Source organism: Aulonocara sp. 'chitande type north' Nkhata Bay, linkage group LG8 (genome assembly GCF_057382095.1).
Source record: "Aulonocara sp. 'chitande type north' Nkhata Bay isolate Kocher_YH1m ecotype deep benthic linkage group LG8, A_spYH_male_GT1.1, whole genome shotgun sequence".
Classification (NCBI taxonomy): domain Eukaryota; kingdom Metazoa; phylum Chordata; class Actinopteri; order Cichliformes; family Cichlidae; genus Aulonocara; species Aulonocara sp. 'chitande type north' Nkhata Bay.
Window position 1 is genome coordinate 14,327,805 of NC_141351.1, and position 18,723 is coordinate 14,346,527.

The following is an 18,723-nucleotide window of genomic DNA, read 5'->3' on the forward strand; positions in this document are numbered from 1 at the left end:
AAATAGTTATAGTAAAAAAAATCAGAATTTGCCAATATTTATAAATATTGATTTTAAAAATTACTTCCTTTGGAGTTACCAGGGAAGTCTGAAATCAATAACAAAGGTGAAAAGCACGTTGGTTAAAGTTTACAAAGAAAAACCCAAAAGGGGGTTTTATTCGAGTCATTCTATAGCTGGTTATTTGATTTAAAATGTGCCGAGGAGCTTTCAACAAGCTTGAATGTCTCCAATTTTTATAGATCGTTATAAAAAGAAGTCCCTGTGAAACTTATAAAAGAAAGAGGAACTTTCTTAACACCACTCCTTTTTTCAGAGCTTCACTTCAGCACTCAGTGAAACCAGAGTTGTAAACAAAGTCATTTTCGCAGTGAATCATTATTCATATGCAGTGTGATATGAATCTGTAAGTGATCAAAGTGATTACATATACCTGCTGGACAAGATGATATCCTGTCTTTTAAAAGTAATCATCAGGAACAAAGTCAAAGACAAAACTCATTACAGTAAAAGACAAGCCTTTATTTTACCAGTTAAAAAAGAAAAGTCCAAAAAAAAGGAAGAAAAAAAAAAAAAGGTCTTGTTAATACCGTAGCAAGTTTTTAAACGTAATGTACACATCAGTGACAGAACAGTTAACAGTGGAAGCTATCAGTGCCCCTTTAAACAGGTGGAACAAGTAGGGGAAGGGTTGTACTGATGAATGGATGAATGACAGCAAAGTGTGACTGATGACACGGGTCCAAGATGAAAAGATTTTCCTCCAGATTATCATAAAACCAAAAAATTGCTATACAAGTGTAACATCTGCCTTTTTTTTTGAACTAGTATGTGGATTTATTTAGGACGCTTCACTGATTCTAGTAAGGCACCACTTGAATTTGAATGGGGCAGTGCAACATGTGGATGACGTTTGTGAAGTTGCTTTGAAAAGAACAAAACAAAAACAAAGTGTGGATGTATTCCTATGTGGGTCCGTTTCAGACAGGTGAAAAATGAGTGAAAAGGATGGGGTCAAAAACATTTACAAACAAAGGAAGACGAACATCACTGGGATTTTGCTGCATACACTTTAGGATATACAGTACAATAAATATAAATAGACTCAGGGAAGACTGAAGGACAATGTGTGGACACATAATGTTTTACATTCGAGTCAAATATACAATGAAGAATGGAGAGGAAATAAAAACCCTGCAACTGGATTCTGTATTTGGCAAGAGAGCCGGTAAAATCTGGACGCACACTCATAAGAGAACAGCGTTGTCATTAACAGGCTGTCCTGAGGTCAGATTTGTCACTGAACTTCCACAGAACATCAGCTCTTCCACTAGAGACGTGCAGTCCAAGGAGAACTTTAAACACGTATGCATCGTTACGCTTCTCAAAATAATCAAGACATGATGGCCAGTATGTCCTCACTGTTCATCCCCTTCATAGAGACTGAGGCAGTTTAACAACATGAAATTTCATAGAACATAAATGTCAATTTTGGCAATAGAGACAAGCTCTGCCCAGCTGATGCAAACTGCATCTAAAAGACTTTTTAAAGACTTCATCAATGTTTGAATCCTTCTCAAAGGCTGAGCATCAATGCAAGGGAGTTAATTTAGGAATGTATGCGGTATTTCAAAAGAAGATTTTTTTTAAGTGAGATTTTAACAGGACACTCATAAGTATGAGCATCATGAGGTGACTGTGGGTCCGACTTGACTTTGTCCAGTGTATGCTCCACTGCTTTAGCCAAACTGGAAAAAGAAATTTCCAGGTCCAGAGTCTGTAATAAATCACAAAACAAATATTCAGTTAGTGTTCAATAAACTTATGTATATATAAAAACCATGGAGTGAAGAGAAAACGTACCTGGGCTGGAATCGAAAGTGAATCCTCCACTGTGGCCACCAAAGAAAGCCCTGAAGATGTTGTTTGCATCAAAATCTGTAGAAACAGGAAGTAGAGCAAGGTTAACATGGAGGATAAAAGGAAGCCAAAGATGGGAAAAGAATGGAAATACAGGAAGGAAAACAATTTATGTGATATATTGCACATATAATTTAAAGAGAAACAGGAACTACAAGTGGGTTTTTTTGGGTTTTTTAAAATTATTATTTATTTATTTATTTTTTTAGTACAGGTCCAATCTGTAACAGATAACTGGACTTAAATGTACAGCCTCATACTGGCAAACCAGTATTAGAACAGTACAGATATTTGTCGATTTAAAAATCAGATATCAGCCAATATTTTTCCTTTTCAGACACACAATGCAAAAAAATTCCCAAACATTTACTTGTTTAGTTCTACTTTGATCAGCTGGTTGTTGCTCTTTTGAAGTTGCAAAGCGCCCTCTGGTGGACAAACTGCAACATCAACACTCCTAACCTTGTCAAAGGGTTTCTTCCATCTCAGCTGTTATATATGTGATACCAGCTGATCAGCAATTAGCCAGTATCAGCCAGTAATTTCAGCCTGCTGATAAATCGTGTACGTCACAGTATGAATTGGACTTCTGCTTTTTTCACAAGGTATGTTGCTCTTTGTTGTATTCTGTGAGAAATATTCAAAACAATTAATATCTTCTGAAACTTTACAGCCAGCTTTCTGGATCACAGCTTTCTAATCACATACAGTGATGCTCTAAGATGAGACTTAGAAACAGTGGAACCTATTTGAGGTGGAAGATATATATAATAACCGTGTTTGTAAAAGCTGATTCATAGTTTCTATGTGGATTAGCACGTACATGTTGTAATTGTCTGCATTTTGGTTATAAATGCATCTTATTTCCTTTTCTGGAGGAGAAAAGGTTGAAAATTTTTGCGTGAGTTGGACCAATCAGCTTTACTACTTTACTGCTGCTTTGCGGCTGATTTCAGCGACTCAATCACTGCTGATAGCTGCAGCTTCTTATAAACTGGCGATGGAGAGTATGTCATTCACTTCCAATAACAACGGCCAACAAAGCCAAGGGACTTCGCCAGCACTCCACCGTCTCCGCACATCTTCTCACATATTTTACACCATTTCTTTTAATTATTTAAATATTTTGTTCATTTTAGTTGAGAAACAAGGTTTTTATGATAAAAATTAGTAGTAAAACTTTAACAATAAACTTAACGATTTTATTTTGTAGTATATATTATAGTTTCTCTTAGGCACACAGATATTAGTTTTGAGATACAAAGTTTTTGTTTTTTTTAGCCATATCACTCAGTCCCATCACCTAAAGGCGACTGACACTTGATTTTGTAGGGACTGTCATGGGATGCCACATTATAAAAGGCCTTCTTACACAAGCAGACATTTTAACTGACATTGCAGAAAATGGTTAATAATGTATGAAAATTTGCCCGTGTTCTGTTAAAGCGTCCCATTAGGTCTTGACAGTTTGACAGCAAGTCAGGGACACGGGGACTTGCTGCATGGAAACATGGAATGAGTTTCTAGAAACTAAATTATGGAAATTAAATTGTACTTTGTACTTTTTTTCTGTGTTGACATGTCTCAGTGTTTAATTTAAATGAGATCCCAAAAAATCTTGGAACTTTCTCATGTAAAACTGGGCAATAATCATATATGAAGTCTACAGAAAACCCAAAACCCTTAAAAAGGTTTTTGCCCTTTTTCAAATGTAAACACGACCATCGTTCAGACAATCATGATCTCCTGGGTTTCCTACTAGGTCTAAAAGATCTATTGGTCTTATTAATTACCCAAGTACAAACAAATGCCCTATAATAAATGACAAAGCCACTGCTATTTCCCACTATGACAGGTCAAAATATCTTCTGGGTTACTCTTCTCTTTAGATGCACCCGTTTCAAAAGCCGATAGAGCACAGAGGGAATATAAATGTACCTCCGCCATCAAAACAGCCGTCATCCTCCAGGTCGTGCCCGTTGTCATAGCGGACCTTCTTCTTCGGGTCGGAGAGGACAGTGAAGGCCTCACCCACTTCTTTGAATTTCTTTTCCTCCTCCTTTTGCACCTCTGGTGTTGCTGAACTGTGACGGTCTGCAAGACAATTTCAACGGTTGTCTATAATAAATCCTCGAGATAAGTTAGACTCAACTGTTAAGTGATGTTGTAGCTCAGCTGGCTCATGATCCTAACCTAATTCACTGGTTATTGTAATGTGTAAAGCACAGAGAAAAAGTGATGCGTTGTCTTGTCATTGGTAGGCCTTGACCTACTGTGTGCACACTGCACTTAAATCTGACCAATACTCTAGGCAGAGCCCTGATTACTGTGAGCTGTACTAGTGTGAACTGTGTGGAAAGACTAGGACAGCTACCTGGGTGATGCATGAGGGCTCGTTTGCGATACGCTTTCTTGATCTCGTCCTCAGTAGCATTCTTCCCGACCCCGAGCACCTTGTAGTAATCTTTCCTTTTGCTCTTCTTCAGCTCCATCTGTGCCTTCTTCAGCATTTGCTTGTGATCTGGAGGGAAAGAGAAATGCAAGCCATGTGAGAAAAACTGAACATTAAATTCAATCAGAGCTTAGGAAAACAAGGAGAGCAGCTCACCTGAGGTTTTCTCTGTCTGATAAACTTTTTCATAGTCCCGTACGGCCTCTTCATATTGCTCTGTGTCCATGTAGCTACAGGTAACACAAGGTCAGACACAAACTTTACAATGCTGAACAACGAAACACACAAAGCATGGAAAACTGACTCAGAATGCCTGTAACATACCACTGAGCTCTTCTTAAGTATGCCTTGATGTAAGTGTCATCTAGTTTGATTGCACTGGTACAGTCTTCAATGGCTTGATCAACTTTCTTCAGCTGTTGATGAAGAGATAATGACAGTGAGCTGACAGGATACAAAGAACCAGAAGACCCAGAATACTACGATTACTAATATTAAGCAAATTATAGCTAACAACGAGAGGAAACTGTGGTATAATGAAACAAGCTTTTACCTTTGCTCCTGCTGTGGCTCTGTTGCAGTAGAGTTTAGCGTTGGTCTTAATGTTGTTGGGGTCTATTGCGAGTGCCTCGGTGTAAAGCTGATAGGCAGCTTCATAGTTGTTGTTCTTAAACGCCTGGTTTCCTTCCTCCTTCTTAGCTTTTAATGCTTTGGCATTCTGGTGAGCAAAGAAGGCACCGATACTTTTCAGGCCTTTTGTTTTAACATTCTTAAAAATCCTTTAATCTATTTGTATTTTCAATGTTTTTTTCAAAACATATTGTGTGCAAACTTGAAGTCTAAAAACATCTCAGATCATTTTTCATCCTTTGAAAGCTGATTTTTGGATTATATTTTAAATTTAGCACCGACTACTTTACTCTGTACCCTTGTTCTTCTGCCGTGTAAACACACGGCCAAGGTTGCTTATCTTGTCACAAATGACTGCAAAATAATCACCTGAAGTGTCTATAGTGTCAACAACATTTGTGCTTGTACACACATAGAAAGAAATATGGGGACCCATTTAGAAGGACCTTGAAAAAGGTCATATGGTGTTTTACCTTAAAGCAAAGCTCCTTGAATTTAATCAATCATCTTCTTTTGATCATCTGCCTCCATCTCACCCTATGACTAGCATCCTACTCTGTCACATCAACCATCTGGTTGTCCCCCTTCACTACAATCACAAGCTTCCACTGAGGTCTTCCCTTTTTCCTCCTGCCTGGCAACATCCTTTATCCGGTATACCTCCTCTGCACAAGTCCAGACCATCTCAGCTTGCCTCTCTAACTTTGTCTTGCATTCTTAGTTTGCAACTGTGGAACTTCAATACAAAAAGAACTTGCAAACATTGAGTTGTAGGTGGCATTATCAACAATCTTACCCTGCAGGCCAGTCGGGCTTTTTCATGGTCAGGTGCCATTTTCAGAGCCTGGACAAAGAACTGCACCGCTTTATCGATGCAGTCCTCATAATAAAGACACAGGCCTCGAACGTACAGCGCGTCTGCATTTGTAGAATCCATTCGCAGGATGTCACTGTAAAGAAAAGGCTGGCTTTAAAGAATGGCACAAAGAAGTGGAATAAAAAATAATGACTGTCCATCACAGCTGCTCTTACCTTGCTACAGACTGAGCTTCTGGATAGCGTCCAAGCAGAGCGAGACATTCTGCTTTGAGGATTTTGAAGCGGTGGCAGGCAGAAGCCAAAGCTAAGGCCCGGTCCATGCAGTACACCACCTGAATCAGGGCCACAACCAAATACTACACAGTTATACCCCCATATTACATTCAGAAACTGGAAAAACTGAAATATTTGGAGCTTTGTGAAAACTAACAATCCATGCATCCACTGGATAGGTCACCATCCATCACAGCGCGCAGTGGCTGTTGTCTTTGTAATAAGCTAACATTATGGCAAATAAAAAAGAAAACAAAAAAAACAGCAATTTCTTTTGCTCAATATTTGATTTAATTACCTGAAGAAACAAGTTATTTAACTTTAAGACTGAGGGATTTTCTTTAACTTTAAAATTTATATGAAAAAAATCTAATAAATGAATAAAAACAAAGCGATGTGGAGGTGGTGGAGGACGCAGGTTCATCCGGTCGGAGTTAGGCTCTGACTCTGAGATTTGGCACTATAGCACATCTCGCAAGTGCAACTGCCGGTCCCTGCTGGCTTGCCACCACCGCGGGATTTCTGCAGTGGAGATGGGAACGTAGAGAGGGGCCCGGCGGCAGCAGACTTGCGTGCCTCAGCGACCAGCAAGGTAGCTAGCCGGAGTCGCCAGCCAATTGTCGCATTCCACCGATATCAGTCTGCATGTGACACTGAGTAATCTAGAGACAGAGGCAACTGTTAATACTTCCACAGGTTCACCTCAGAAACTGTGACAGTTGTTTCTTCTACAAAGATTTTGTTGCCTGAAGGCTTTCTGTTAGAATCATATTGTACTCAACAGCGAGTGAGTTTGAGTGTTTAGGGAGAGCTGAAAAGGAAAGGATTTACACAAACTCACACGCACGCACAGGCTTTGTGATGAGAGCCCATTTTCTTGTTTTCATAATCATTTAATGTCAAAATTGTACTTTTCATATAAATATGAGTAATAGCAAAGTCCAACATGTAAACGCTAAAATTTTATCTAATCACACAGACATATGACAAAATCCTTTTCCAGCATATTTATGTTTTGGTGACAACCACACACTCATACAGTGGCAAACAAAACTCAATTTATAATTTACAAGAATGCTAAAAAACAAGAGAAAGTGCATAAATTACCTTTCTGAAATCCCGCTTTTCAAAGCCAAAATCTGCCATCCGCTGATATTCCAACAGTGTTGCTGCATTATTTTTCTAAAATTAATAAAAACAACAATAATTACTAACCAATGGATTCACTCAAATATTTAGCTCAGCATGTGATCCTACTCAATGCTTGTTTTTATATAGTAATTAAATAAAATGATTAAAGCTTCCCACCTCCTGCTGGGCCTCTCTATTGCTCGGCTCCAGTTCCAAAACCTTCTGAAAGCAGCGATTGGCTGCCATGGCATTTCCCAAAGACAGGTGGCACTTGCCCTCACGTAGATGCCCCTATGAGATGGAACGGACATTTCTCAGAACATCATTACCGTGCACTGCATGATGTGCGAAGCGGACAATACAAGTGATGTTCAATATGTCACAAGCAGTTCAAACTCACCTTCATGAAACAGTCATCCAGACGCACAGCCTGCTGGGAATCTTCTAGAGCCTCCCGAAAGCGGCAGAGCATCATGAGGGTGGCTGCCCTGTTCCCATAATAACTGGCATTTTTGGGGCATGCATCTTCAGATTTAAAAAAAGAAAAGAAAAAAAAGAATCATTTATGTGACAAAAACAAAATGATACAGGTGCATATCAGAGACCAACATCTGGGCTTGCCATCACTGACAACTGGAGTGTTTCAGCATCATCAGAAAATAAAAATAAGAAGGTAAACTCTGACTTCCCCATTTTTTGTTTTTCTTTTGTCCCAACTTATATGATTACAGGATGGTGTGCAGCTGAATCAGCCACTGCCAAACTAAAATCATGTGCCAACAATCAGTGCATGACTGTACCGCAGGCCTTTATTGGGACTGTTCACTGGCAGCATTTCTCAACAGCAAAGTATGAAGAAATGTCGAGTGGGCGTCGTTGGGTGTTTAGAGTCAACAATGTGACAACTTAAAATCAAGCCACCGAGTATACTCACCAATGGCCTTGGTGTAATAGTTGAAAGCCTGAGAGTAATCCTTCTTGCTGTAGTATGCATTGCCTTGCTCTTTGAAACTTTCAGCCAGACTGGAGAGTGGAGAAAAAGACATAATTAATTAAAACTACTCAATAAACCAGAAAACTAATAAACCACTTAATTTCCCCCTTGAAGGTGGAGATATACAGGAAGCGTTTAAACAAACTACTGTCCCCCCGAACCCCCCTATAAACCTTTTTATTGTAGTTTCCACTGATGGCTGAAATTCCTGACTAACTGAATGAATGACCTTGACTATAAAACAGTGATACTTCTTCTAGTACCAGTTTTCACTTTTCAGGGAATTTCCAGCCTGCAAAGTGTCCACAAGGACTCGACTGTGCTTCACCTAGAACTAGGACAGCAGATCTGGGTACATACAGTCCTGACTACTGATAGCTCAAGTACTAAACATAGCCATGAAATTCACCGGCTGCAGTCTTTTCATAAGTGCCAAGTGTTAAAGGAGAACTCAATACTGATTCTCATGTATGACTTAATGTAGCAGTTTTTATGTAGCCCAAAATGTACCCAGGTACAATAAAAGTACTTTTCCGATACAGTAAATGTGGGTGCTGTTGCGACACTTGTTAGCCACACCTAAGAATGCAGACACAAAAACCCAACATGCAACAAACTCAAGCAAACAATATTAAACCACTTTAACTGAGATGAAACAAGTCCAGGTGACTCACAAGTGGATCAACCACAAATCACACATACCTGAATGAACTAGGTTTCATGAGGAATCAGAAACTAATAATTACTTTCAAACGGCCTGCTATAGTTACTATATTATTTTTAAGTTAGGGGTTAGGGTTTAGTCTTTTTTTTTTTAAGTGATAGTGTCTGCAGTTTGTTGTTTCACTTAAAGTGAACAAACACAAATGAGAATTCTTATTTGGTGTAAATTCAAAATAAAATCAATTATCTGTATTCTATTCTTCATTTAGAAAAAGGATAGCATTATATTTTAAAAAAGAAATAATGCAAAGCCATTAAATGTCTTCATGAAATATAAAAAATTCTTTAGAAGTATGTGATGTGTTAAAGCCAGGATCCCACCAAACCAGAGTTATGTTTAAGTTCTACCTGTGGCGTTTCTATCTTCCTGTGAAAACCTGCATGCCTTAACTGTGAACAACAGTCCAACATAGCGATGGATACTAATAAGACCATATAGATGTTTATAGAACCTACTTTTTAAATGGATTTCCTGATTTATTTTTGGACAATAGTCTGTATATAGGGAAAACATAAAAGTTGTATTATCTCTGAGTCTACACAATGTAGAAAAAGCTTGAATTCTTTCCGAGTTTGACGTCACAGTTTTGCAATTGTGAGAAAAAAAAAAGAAGCTTGGAGGCATACAACAACAATGGAATAATTTGATCCATTTCAATTGAGCTATGGATTTTTGCAGTTTAACAGTGAAAATGGAATCAACTCAAAATTTTAAATTACGTGAATAAACCTGGTGTCTAACTTCAAATCGCTCAACCTAAACTGTCCCTGTGTACTCATTCCTGTACATTCTGATCATTCTCAGTGAAAATCTTGCCAGCTTTAAGTTTGCCTCCTTTCTTTTTGTTTGTGCCACCGCCTCCAAACCACACATCATCACTGTCTCACTACCATTTTGTTGTCACTGCTCCACCCTTCCAGCACTCTTTTTCACTGCTCCAAATATTTTGGTTACTTTGATCCCCGATTTTGAAATTCCAAATAATTAATTTTAGATTTCTGAAAAAGACACGATGGGCAACAGTTAGTTATTTTTTTGTTTAACTTTTTTAGCCACAAGAGTTATAAAAGATTTTCCAAGGATTACTTGCCCAATCGGTTTTCTTCCTATCAAACTTTAATATTAGGATAATTCTACTAAAGCAAAATTAGGCTTTGCGGAGTGACTTTGCTCATTAATATGCCCGCAAATCATTAAGGGAATCAGGTGGCTTTACTGTGTTCGATATAAAGTCCACAGAGCTTCCTCTTGCGACCATTTGATAACAATAATGCGTTACAAGTTTTAGTTAAAGAAACCCAACTTAAAAACAGGTCAAAAATATTTCTATTACAATCCTGAAAATAATTTCCTCCCGCACACTGAAGTCACATTTTACATTTACGGTACGATTAATCCAGGTCTCACTCAATCCTACATTTTAATCTTTCAAGTCCATCGTTACGTAAGCCAGACAAGGTATAACACCTAACAGTACTTTTATTATCCCACGCAGGTGCGTTACGGTGTATTTAAGCGGAAATGCAACAAAGGCCGCTTGCACGAAAGGAGACCAAAAAAAAAAAAACATGTTTGCGTGCAAAGCGCACGTTGATGACTCGTTTCCGATGCGATTCACCCGGGTGAGCTGAGGGTGCGAGGCGCTCATGCTCGATTCCCTTTAGGTGCAGAACCTTCGGCATAGTCTCGTTACTGTTTGAATACAGTAAAATGGCATGAAACCTCTCGGGAAAGTATTGAAAACAAGTAATCACTTCAAATTAAGGTTATGAAGGCTTTTGCTGATCATACCTGACAGTCTCTTATGGAAGTTTCTCGAATATGAAAGCTGGAACTGCTAGTGTGCAATAAATAAGATGCTTTAAGGATGAGACTTAAACACATATTGACATACAGCTCAATGACGCCCAAAGGGGTTAGGCGCACGTGAATTATCGGATACCTCACATTGACCATGGCAAAGCACGCCAGTTCACCTGGTTTTGTTTTGTTCTCTTAACGAACAATCTGGCGAGCTGCCCGGCTGTCTAATTTGAGTTCACAATTTTATTTTTAATGTAAATTCCCCAAACAATAACAAAGCAAATACCCGAAATTTCTAAAAAGCAAGATTTAAGAACGCTGTCGCGTTAAGCTAGCACGGTTAGCTTGGCTCCGGGGTGACCGAACTGATGTTTCCGAGCTCTGTCAGCTAACCGGCTAATATCACTCGGGTTATTTTCACTCCACACACGCATCACAGTGAAACCCGACGAGTAGGTATACTTTTACCGTTCAAGGTCCTCCTGGTTGCAGATTTGTGGCTCTGTTTCTACCGGCACGTCGATGTCAACAGCTGCCATTTTTTCTGGAAAATACTGCTGTGAATTGACGTAATTTCCGGAAATGGCTATTTGTGTCAATTAAAAAAAATAGGTCACCATAAAAAGAAAAGAAAACAGTAAAATGTACAACACGAGGTTTTATTAGTTCTTATAGCGGGATACGTGTCTGTAGCAGTAGTAGTAGTAATGATGTCCATTTATTTCATGAACAAAATGTTATAGATTTATGAGAATTCGGTGCGATTGGTGGTTTGGACTTTTATTTTGAAGGATGTATATAGGCACGTCCTATTCTAGGTTTCATAACTTCATTATTTGCTTCCCTGCTGTTATCAGTGTTAATTCTCTTATTTGTATTTACAATATATACACATCCCTACACACTTTCCAGGAGTGGGCTCGTTAATATTCCTAGGAAGTGCCGAAAAAACATTCATACATATCAATGTGTCTAAATGTAGGTTATTTTCTGGCAATACTAAAAGTAAAATAGTCTTTTTATGTTACCAAAAGTAAAAAAAGAAAATAAAAATAAAAATAAATTAACCAGTAATATGATGCTGTTAGCTTTAAACCTTCAAATCATCTATATACCTTCACTTGTATTTTACTTATTAATTTATTTCTTTGTGTTCACCCGGGAGCATGCAGACTTTTCCAGATAAAATAACCCACAACTGTACGTGTGGATATGGATTTTCCTATCTTATAAATCTGCTTATGAAAGTGCTCAATATGCAAACAATAGCATTTATTCCAGACTATAAGGTCTAGGTAACAAGAATGACTGTAAATACTTTATTGCACCAGTAATTAGATGTCGTTTCTAAATATTATATGCCATCATTATAAAAATCCCGATAGCCACAGTTCTTTGTAATCTTTTTTAAACCAATCTCTATGTCAAAAAAAGGTACCAACATCTGTGTACTCTTAGGTTACACTATTTTATACTTTTTTGCCCACCACTAGAGGGCACTAAGCTATTAAAATACAGGCACAAGGAACAGATCAGCTGCGACTTAATCTGGTAAAAATATTTCAAATCCTCAGTGGTCAATAATTCACCACATGTGTAATTTCTTCTACAACCCGTAGACTCATGTCATATGACGCATTCATTTTATTTGATTATAAATACAATAATTCTGAACCCCGTTTTGTATCAATCGACTGTGTTATTTTATGACATGTATCCACTATGAAATTATAAAAAGAAGAAAAAGACACTTGTTTGCCTGTAAAGAAAACACAAGAACAACGGTTTAAAAACCAGGGCTATTTATAAGTTCATATAGAATACAGTATCAACATTTTTTTTTACCACATAATAATTTACATTATTGCAATTGATGCACAGTTACACTAGTCATTAATTGTATTGGGTGACACTTAAAAATACATATTGTTTATAGGGTGATTCAGCACAGCCATGTAGGATAGAGATTTCTATAATGAGAGGACACTGTTTTTCTTTTAAATACACTCTATAAATAATAATTATAATATAATGTTAAAGACACTTTAAAAACTTGTGGATAAAGCCTTTTGATATGATGAATAACACACATCCATCCATCTGTTCATATTGCACAAACAGCATCAAGCTGCTACAGTTTGTTAATTCACTGGAAATACTTGAAGTCCCCTTCTTTAGCTTTTCTAAGGCAGCATAAAAAAAAACATTAGATAAGTTGCTAGATATAAGGAGTGTGTTGTTCAATGGATTGTATTTATCAAGATTTCTAATTTTGATTTTTGATTATTACAAATACACTGCACTATTGTTAAAACAAAACACTCTTATATCTAAATACAACTACATTATAGTGTGTTTTAAACCATTTATGTTTAAATAGTGCTTATACCCGCTACCGTAATTCTGGGGACTTTAAGTGTTAATGTCTATGAAGCCATCTAAAATTCTCCTAAAAAACATGCATCATAGTGGCTCCTGTCATCAGAGTTTTGGATTACCGAGTTCCAATTTAGGGAGCCAATCTATGATTGAGGGTCGCACAGTAAAGACCGACGTGTCAAACACTTGTAACACTTATGTGTATATTCAAAGGATGGTGGTTAACTGGTTTAGAACTTTTAAACTATTGGTATTTGTCAGTGTTATGAAGATTTATTCTTCTAGTATGGCCAGAACAGAGTTTCAATTAAAGAAACATTCCCTTGATCCTTTGCTCTGATGTATAATGGTAAGACATGGACGGTAGTAGTGCACACTTTCCATGTAAAATGCTTTCAAGCACAGCACTCTTACAACCTTCAGTATCAAATAAATTATAAAAAAAAGGCATTTTGTATTTGTTGATGGCTGTAAAATTGTAACATTTGTCAGGGTTCGTTGTCGTCATTGTCGTCGTCTCAGCCTGACAAGTTACAGATCTGCACTTTTTTTGTCATATGTTGGCATATGGAAATCAACAGTTTTCCTGGGAGTTTCAGATTTAGTTATGAAAACTTAAGCAAAGATAAAGTGTTTTTCTTCTTCTCCCAGAGTACAACTTCCCAAAATTAAAGAATTTTTTTGGCAACAAACACTGTGTAACACTTAAACACCCTAGTGTATTAGTTTCTTATCATTTTATAAATAAAACTAGAGGATGCTTATTCTTATGGCTTCCAGAGGGGTCCAGACCCCGGGGAACATGCACTCAACAGTTTGCTGAAGGAGACAGCTGAGCAATGGTCCTTCCATTTTTAAGTATGAGACGCTGGCCAGTCAGCGCCAAAATCTCAATCCACACCAGGGGATTGTGCCTTTTGCTCTTATGACTTGGCAAACTTGACATAATATGTTGTCCCCACTCTCTCTGTGTAGTGTCCTTGTCACTCAGAGGGGGCTGTGATTTGTTCTCAGAAGACCAGTTTAATCTTTTCTCCCAGTTTTGGCTAGGTTAGGTCAGCTCTGCTGTTGGTCCTTCAGCATCATGCTCCCTGCTAGTAAGGAGAGAAGATAATAGGAGCATGTGTGGCCCTCAGCGGTCCTGGGGCAGGCCTGAAGAGTGTGGGGCTGATCAGGGGACCCTGGATTATGGCTGTAGGGCCCGGTGGCAGCCGTAGTGCCAACGGTCCAGACGCCATGGCGCACAGGGCAGCTGGATTAAGGGGGCTGGTCAGGAAGCCCGGTGGCAGGGCCTTGGATAGCTGCTTCTGTAGGGCCAGTTTAGTCTGAAATCAAAGACAAGAAAAAGTGTTCAGCCTGAACAAGCATCTGTAAAGCTGTACTTACACACAGTGATGCTCAGAGTTAAATGCACATGTCAGCATTGTTGCAAAAAATGCTGACAGGTGCAAGAGACAGCACTTAATTTGCATCTGACAAGTTTGTGTATGTTTTGTTTGTGCTGTAAGTGATCTTGGATGGCCATCTGTGATTTAGACAAAAATAAAAGTGGACAAATGTGTGTGTGTGTCTGTATGTGTCTGTGTGAGAGAGAAATTCTCACCGCTAAGACAGCACTGGGCTGTAGTTTATTATAGGGGGTGAACTTCGCCTTGACAGGCTTCCCAGCCAAACGCTCTTTGTGTCTCCTGCTGTTCATGTGCTAAAAAAAGGACAGAAAGGAAGGAATAAAGTCATTTTGTCAAGACAGCTCACACAAACTCCCAAAGAGTTACCTTGTAGAGTATAAAGAGTAGTCATCCTGCATTTTTAGCATTTGGACATTGACAGGTGGTTTATGCAGCAGTAAAATTAGCAAAGTAAAATAGTAGGATAAGCATTCGTACCTGTTTCAGCTGTGACTCTGAGTTGACAGACACTTGGCACAGTTCACAGTGAAAAGGCTGATTGTTTACACCAACCGGTCTTGCTGGTCTGGCTTTGCTGCCCATTCGCTGCTTAATTCGACAGGCGGGTCTGGATGATGATGTCATCTTGACCCTACGTTGTGGCTGGCTGGTATTCTGACCGTCCAGCATCTGCTTGTGCTTAGAGCCTGATTCAATCAGTACCAATCAGACCGGAAGAACAGAATGTTAAATAATATTATTAATAAAGAATAAAAAGATTGAAAGGGCAAAAAACAAAGAGATGAACTACCTACCGCTACAATGAGCCTCCAGCTGGGAGCTAGAATTGACCGTCACTTTGCATGTAGGGCAGTGGAGATGTTTTTTGTTGCTCTTGGACTCTTTAACCTCTTCCACCTTCACTGTTTCCTCCTCGCCTCCTGTGGAGCTTCCCTGAGGCTCAGACTGTGGTGCTGAACTGGTGGCTGAGCTGCACCCTTCCACATGTGGAACGTTTGAGGGAAGGTCAGAAGACTGAGAGCCCGGGGAAACATGGGGGGATAGGTGAGGAGAGGCTAGCAACGAACAGTCCGTGGATGAAGTTTGTGAAGAGGGAGTGGCAGCCAGTGAGCTCCCTTTGCTGATTTCCATTTGCTGCTGTGCAGAAGTGGATGACGTGACTGGGCCTGTTAACACATCAAGTCGTGCCAAGGCTTATTTTTATAGCACATTTTAAACAACTTTAATTCACCAAAGTGCTGCACAGGTTATACAAAATGAACATAAACATAAGAAGAAAGCCTTTCATCATGGGTATACTGACCAAACTAGCCTTTTTAAGGAAATACTAGAATCTAATTTGCTTTCCAGTGGAGAGTCATTAATTACGAGGCTACAGCTGCCTAATGTGGCAAAAACAATCCGTTGAGAGCAGTCAAGGTACCACGACAAGGTGACTGAAGGGGAAGTTAAGAACGGCAAAGGGGTGAATATTATTATGTAGATTCACCCCTTCATTATGCATTAATGATACAAATGGAAGTACAGTAGCATTTTGACTAAATACAATTCCCTGACTTATGTCACACTATTTAAATTAATATTTGGGCCAAACTGCCAGGCGACAACTGCTGACCTTGTTATGAGAATACAAATGTGAGTTCTGCAATTATCCAGCAAACTGCTGTAGGACTACAGTGGATTTTGTACACCCCAAAATTCAGAAACATGAAAACCAGAAATACTGGCGCTGATTCTTATATTCAAGTTCCTATCAGTGAAAGCATCACATAATTGTTCCCAAAGGCCTCAAGGTTGCATGCAAATGAAAATAATACTGGTTTAGACCGCAAGCATAATGTATTTTATAGAGGAAAATGTAAGTTCTTCTCTGCAGCACATCTTTTGTTGTTTGGCACTAATACTTTCCTATAGAGTCCATAAAGCTGTAAACTGAGATGCTGAAAGGATAAATGAGGGGTCAATCCCCTTTTTGATGCCAGAAGTCAAAATGTTTCAAAGAGCTGCACTGCTATCACGCAGGGGCAGGTGATTACTCTCTCGTCTCTGTTGGTTTCTCATTATGACCATCAATTTTACATAGAAGTAGCAAAATAATTATAAGATAACACATACTGTAATGTTAAATTAAACTTGATCCAATGTTAATTGAATGTTAATCTGATTTTAAACAGACAGTTAACAGAAAGTCCAGACTTTTTCTGGGGGGTATGAAAAATAGAGTATATTACCACTAATTACAAAGAATGCAAATGCTAAGATATATTTTTATTGTAATATAAGAGACTAAATGCAGCAGATTAAGCTACAGACTGAGACCAGTCTGTAAAGGTATCACTAAAATCCCATTTTCATGAGGGTTTCATGCTTAGACTCACTGTTTTTAAATTTCAAATACATTTTAGATGTTTTTGTAAATTTATTTATGCATTTATGGCCACACCTCGTGTAATTTTTAAACTTACATAATTATTTGATTTACATGAAACATGATTTCTTCACAGTCAAAGTATGAATAATGCATTTTCTTGACTTAAGTTATTTCTTTAGAAAAGAACCAGGCCCTGACCTCCCTGTGCAACTTTTTCTTTGTTGTCATCCTTTCATATAATCCTGCTATTATACTTATATTACACTCATCTCTCTTTAATTTTCATATCTTTTCTGCTTTTCCCCCCTGCCATCTCAATCATTCTTCCTTTGTCCCTGCGTCTCGCTGTCATTCGTTCACTCTCTCTGCCGAAGCTCCCTCTGTCACCATCAATCAACAACCATGGCAACCACCGAATGTAACAAGCTTATCATTATGTGGTTAGAGGGAAATTGATAGGCGCTGGAAGAAAATGGAAGAGAGAGGATCAGTAATGAAAAGGAAAACCGACAGAGGAGAGAAAAAAAGATGGTGAGTTTTTAGTCAGGAAGAATGAGAAGTTGAGTGACTACTGACTAGAAAGAAGTAAAAAAGCAAATAGCAAAGTCATTAGTCTTTGCTGTTAATGCAACTATACAGCCAATAGCTATAAAGTTAACAGTATAGAAAGGACATGGGTCAGTAATGGTAAGCACTAATGTCCCCATATTTTTTCTGGGGATTTGTGGTCTGTGGATTTCATTGAAGAAATAAGTGAAAAATTAACAGGGGGAAAAAAAGATCAATTGGTAATGATTTCTGCTGGCCTTCTCATTGAAGAACTCCAAGATCTACTGAAGCACAAATAAGTTAATTAATCAGATCAGAACCCATTTTCAGTGCAAAAATATGAAAAACAAAACAAAACAAAACAAAACAAAATATTTTCTAAAAGACACATTTCAATTCTACCATCTATGCAGTAAATCTTAAAAAAAAAAAAAAAGCAGCTGGAAAGAAATGAAACCCTGCTATGCTATTCTTTGCTACATCCATTAGCCACCACTGCTGGCTACATCCAGACCATTGTTTGATTTTGAAAAGAATACTCGTTGGCAAATATTACCCGTACTTCTGACCGATTTTCCATAATTTTCTACACTGTTTGACATGTCCAAAGTGACAGCACCTCATTAAATAACAGGAATAAGGAACTTGGATGTGGGACTCGTATCACTATTGAATAAAAAGCTGACAGTAACACTACCACATCTCTCTGTAGATGGAATCTCTGCTGAGGTGCTTTAAGGCTCCTCATCTTGCCGAATGTCTTAGCTTGATGGGAGTAATTACCTGTCTGACGGATCCAATGATAGTAGGACAGGTAATAGCTGGTAATTAACCAGCTGAGTGGCAGCTACCAAGCCTTAGTGCTTACGTCTCCCCAATTACATCTAATTACTCAGAGCGTGGCAAGAGGACTGGCTTTAGAAAAGAAAAATGTATACCTGTTTTGTCTTTCGATTGCGAGTCTGTTGGCCCAGTTACTCCTCCCATCACACCCTTGTCCCTATCTCTGTCTTTGCTTGATATTGATTGACTCTGTCCGTTCTTCTGCCGATTCCTCTGGGTCTCCAAGGCCTTTAGCTTGCGAGCATGCTTGTGACCTTTGTAGTGGGCCTCTGCCTGGGTCTAGCAATCACACATACACACAGAGGCGCACGCAAACACACACACACACACAGAGGAATGTTCACACAAGGGCAAAACAAGCAAAGGGGAAAGTCAGCGTAGAGTATATGCACAGAATGACTGATTAAATTAGTGAAGGACAGCACG

General features: G+C 38.6%; 2 protein-coding genes across 3 annotated transcripts in view; both read right to left on the reverse strand.

Annotated features, from left to right (window-relative positions):
• Positions 1–501: 501 nt before the first annotated feature.
• Positions 502–11,312, reverse strand: LOC147323401 (dnaJ homolog subfamily C member 7-like). The gene is made up of 14 exons (XM_086303730.1): positions 11,215–11,312; positions 8,160–8,248; positions 7,626–7,750; positions 7,403–7,516; positions 7,202–7,276; positions 6,035–6,153; positions 5,799–5,952; positions 4,926–5,090; positions 4,697–4,788; positions 4,529–4,602; positions 4,295–4,441; positions 3,859–4,014; positions 1,864–1,938; positions 502–1,777 (listed from the first exon to the last, which is right to left on the reverse strand). The coding sequence occupies exons 1-14, from the start codon at positions 11,283–11,285 to the stop codon at positions 1,740–1,742; spliced, it is 1,494 nt and encodes a 497-aa protein (XP_086159856.1). The 5' UTR covers positions 11,286–11,312; the 3' UTR covers positions 502–1,739.
• Positions 11,313–12,531: 1,219 nt separating this feature from the next.
• LOC147323402 (zinc finger protein 385B-like) overlaps positions 12,532–18,723 on the reverse strand; it is an 88,313-nt gene continuing 82,121 nt past the window's right edge. For both annotated transcript variants that reach the window (XM_086303732.1, XM_086303733.1), the window contains 5 exons: positions 18,393–18,576; positions 15,329–15,700; positions 15,012–15,220; positions 14,729–14,827; positions 12,532–14,450 (listed from right to left, as the gene is read on the reverse strand). In XM_086303732.1, coding sequence (XP_086159858.1) covers positions 14,220–14,450; positions 14,729–14,827; positions 15,012–15,220; positions 15,329–15,700; positions 18,393–18,576 — 1,095 coding nt within the window. In that variant the 3' untranslated portion in view covers positions 12,532–14,219. The remainder of the gene's footprint in view (positions 14,451–14,728; positions 14,828–15,011; positions 15,221–15,328; positions 15,701–18,392; positions 18,577–18,723) is intronic.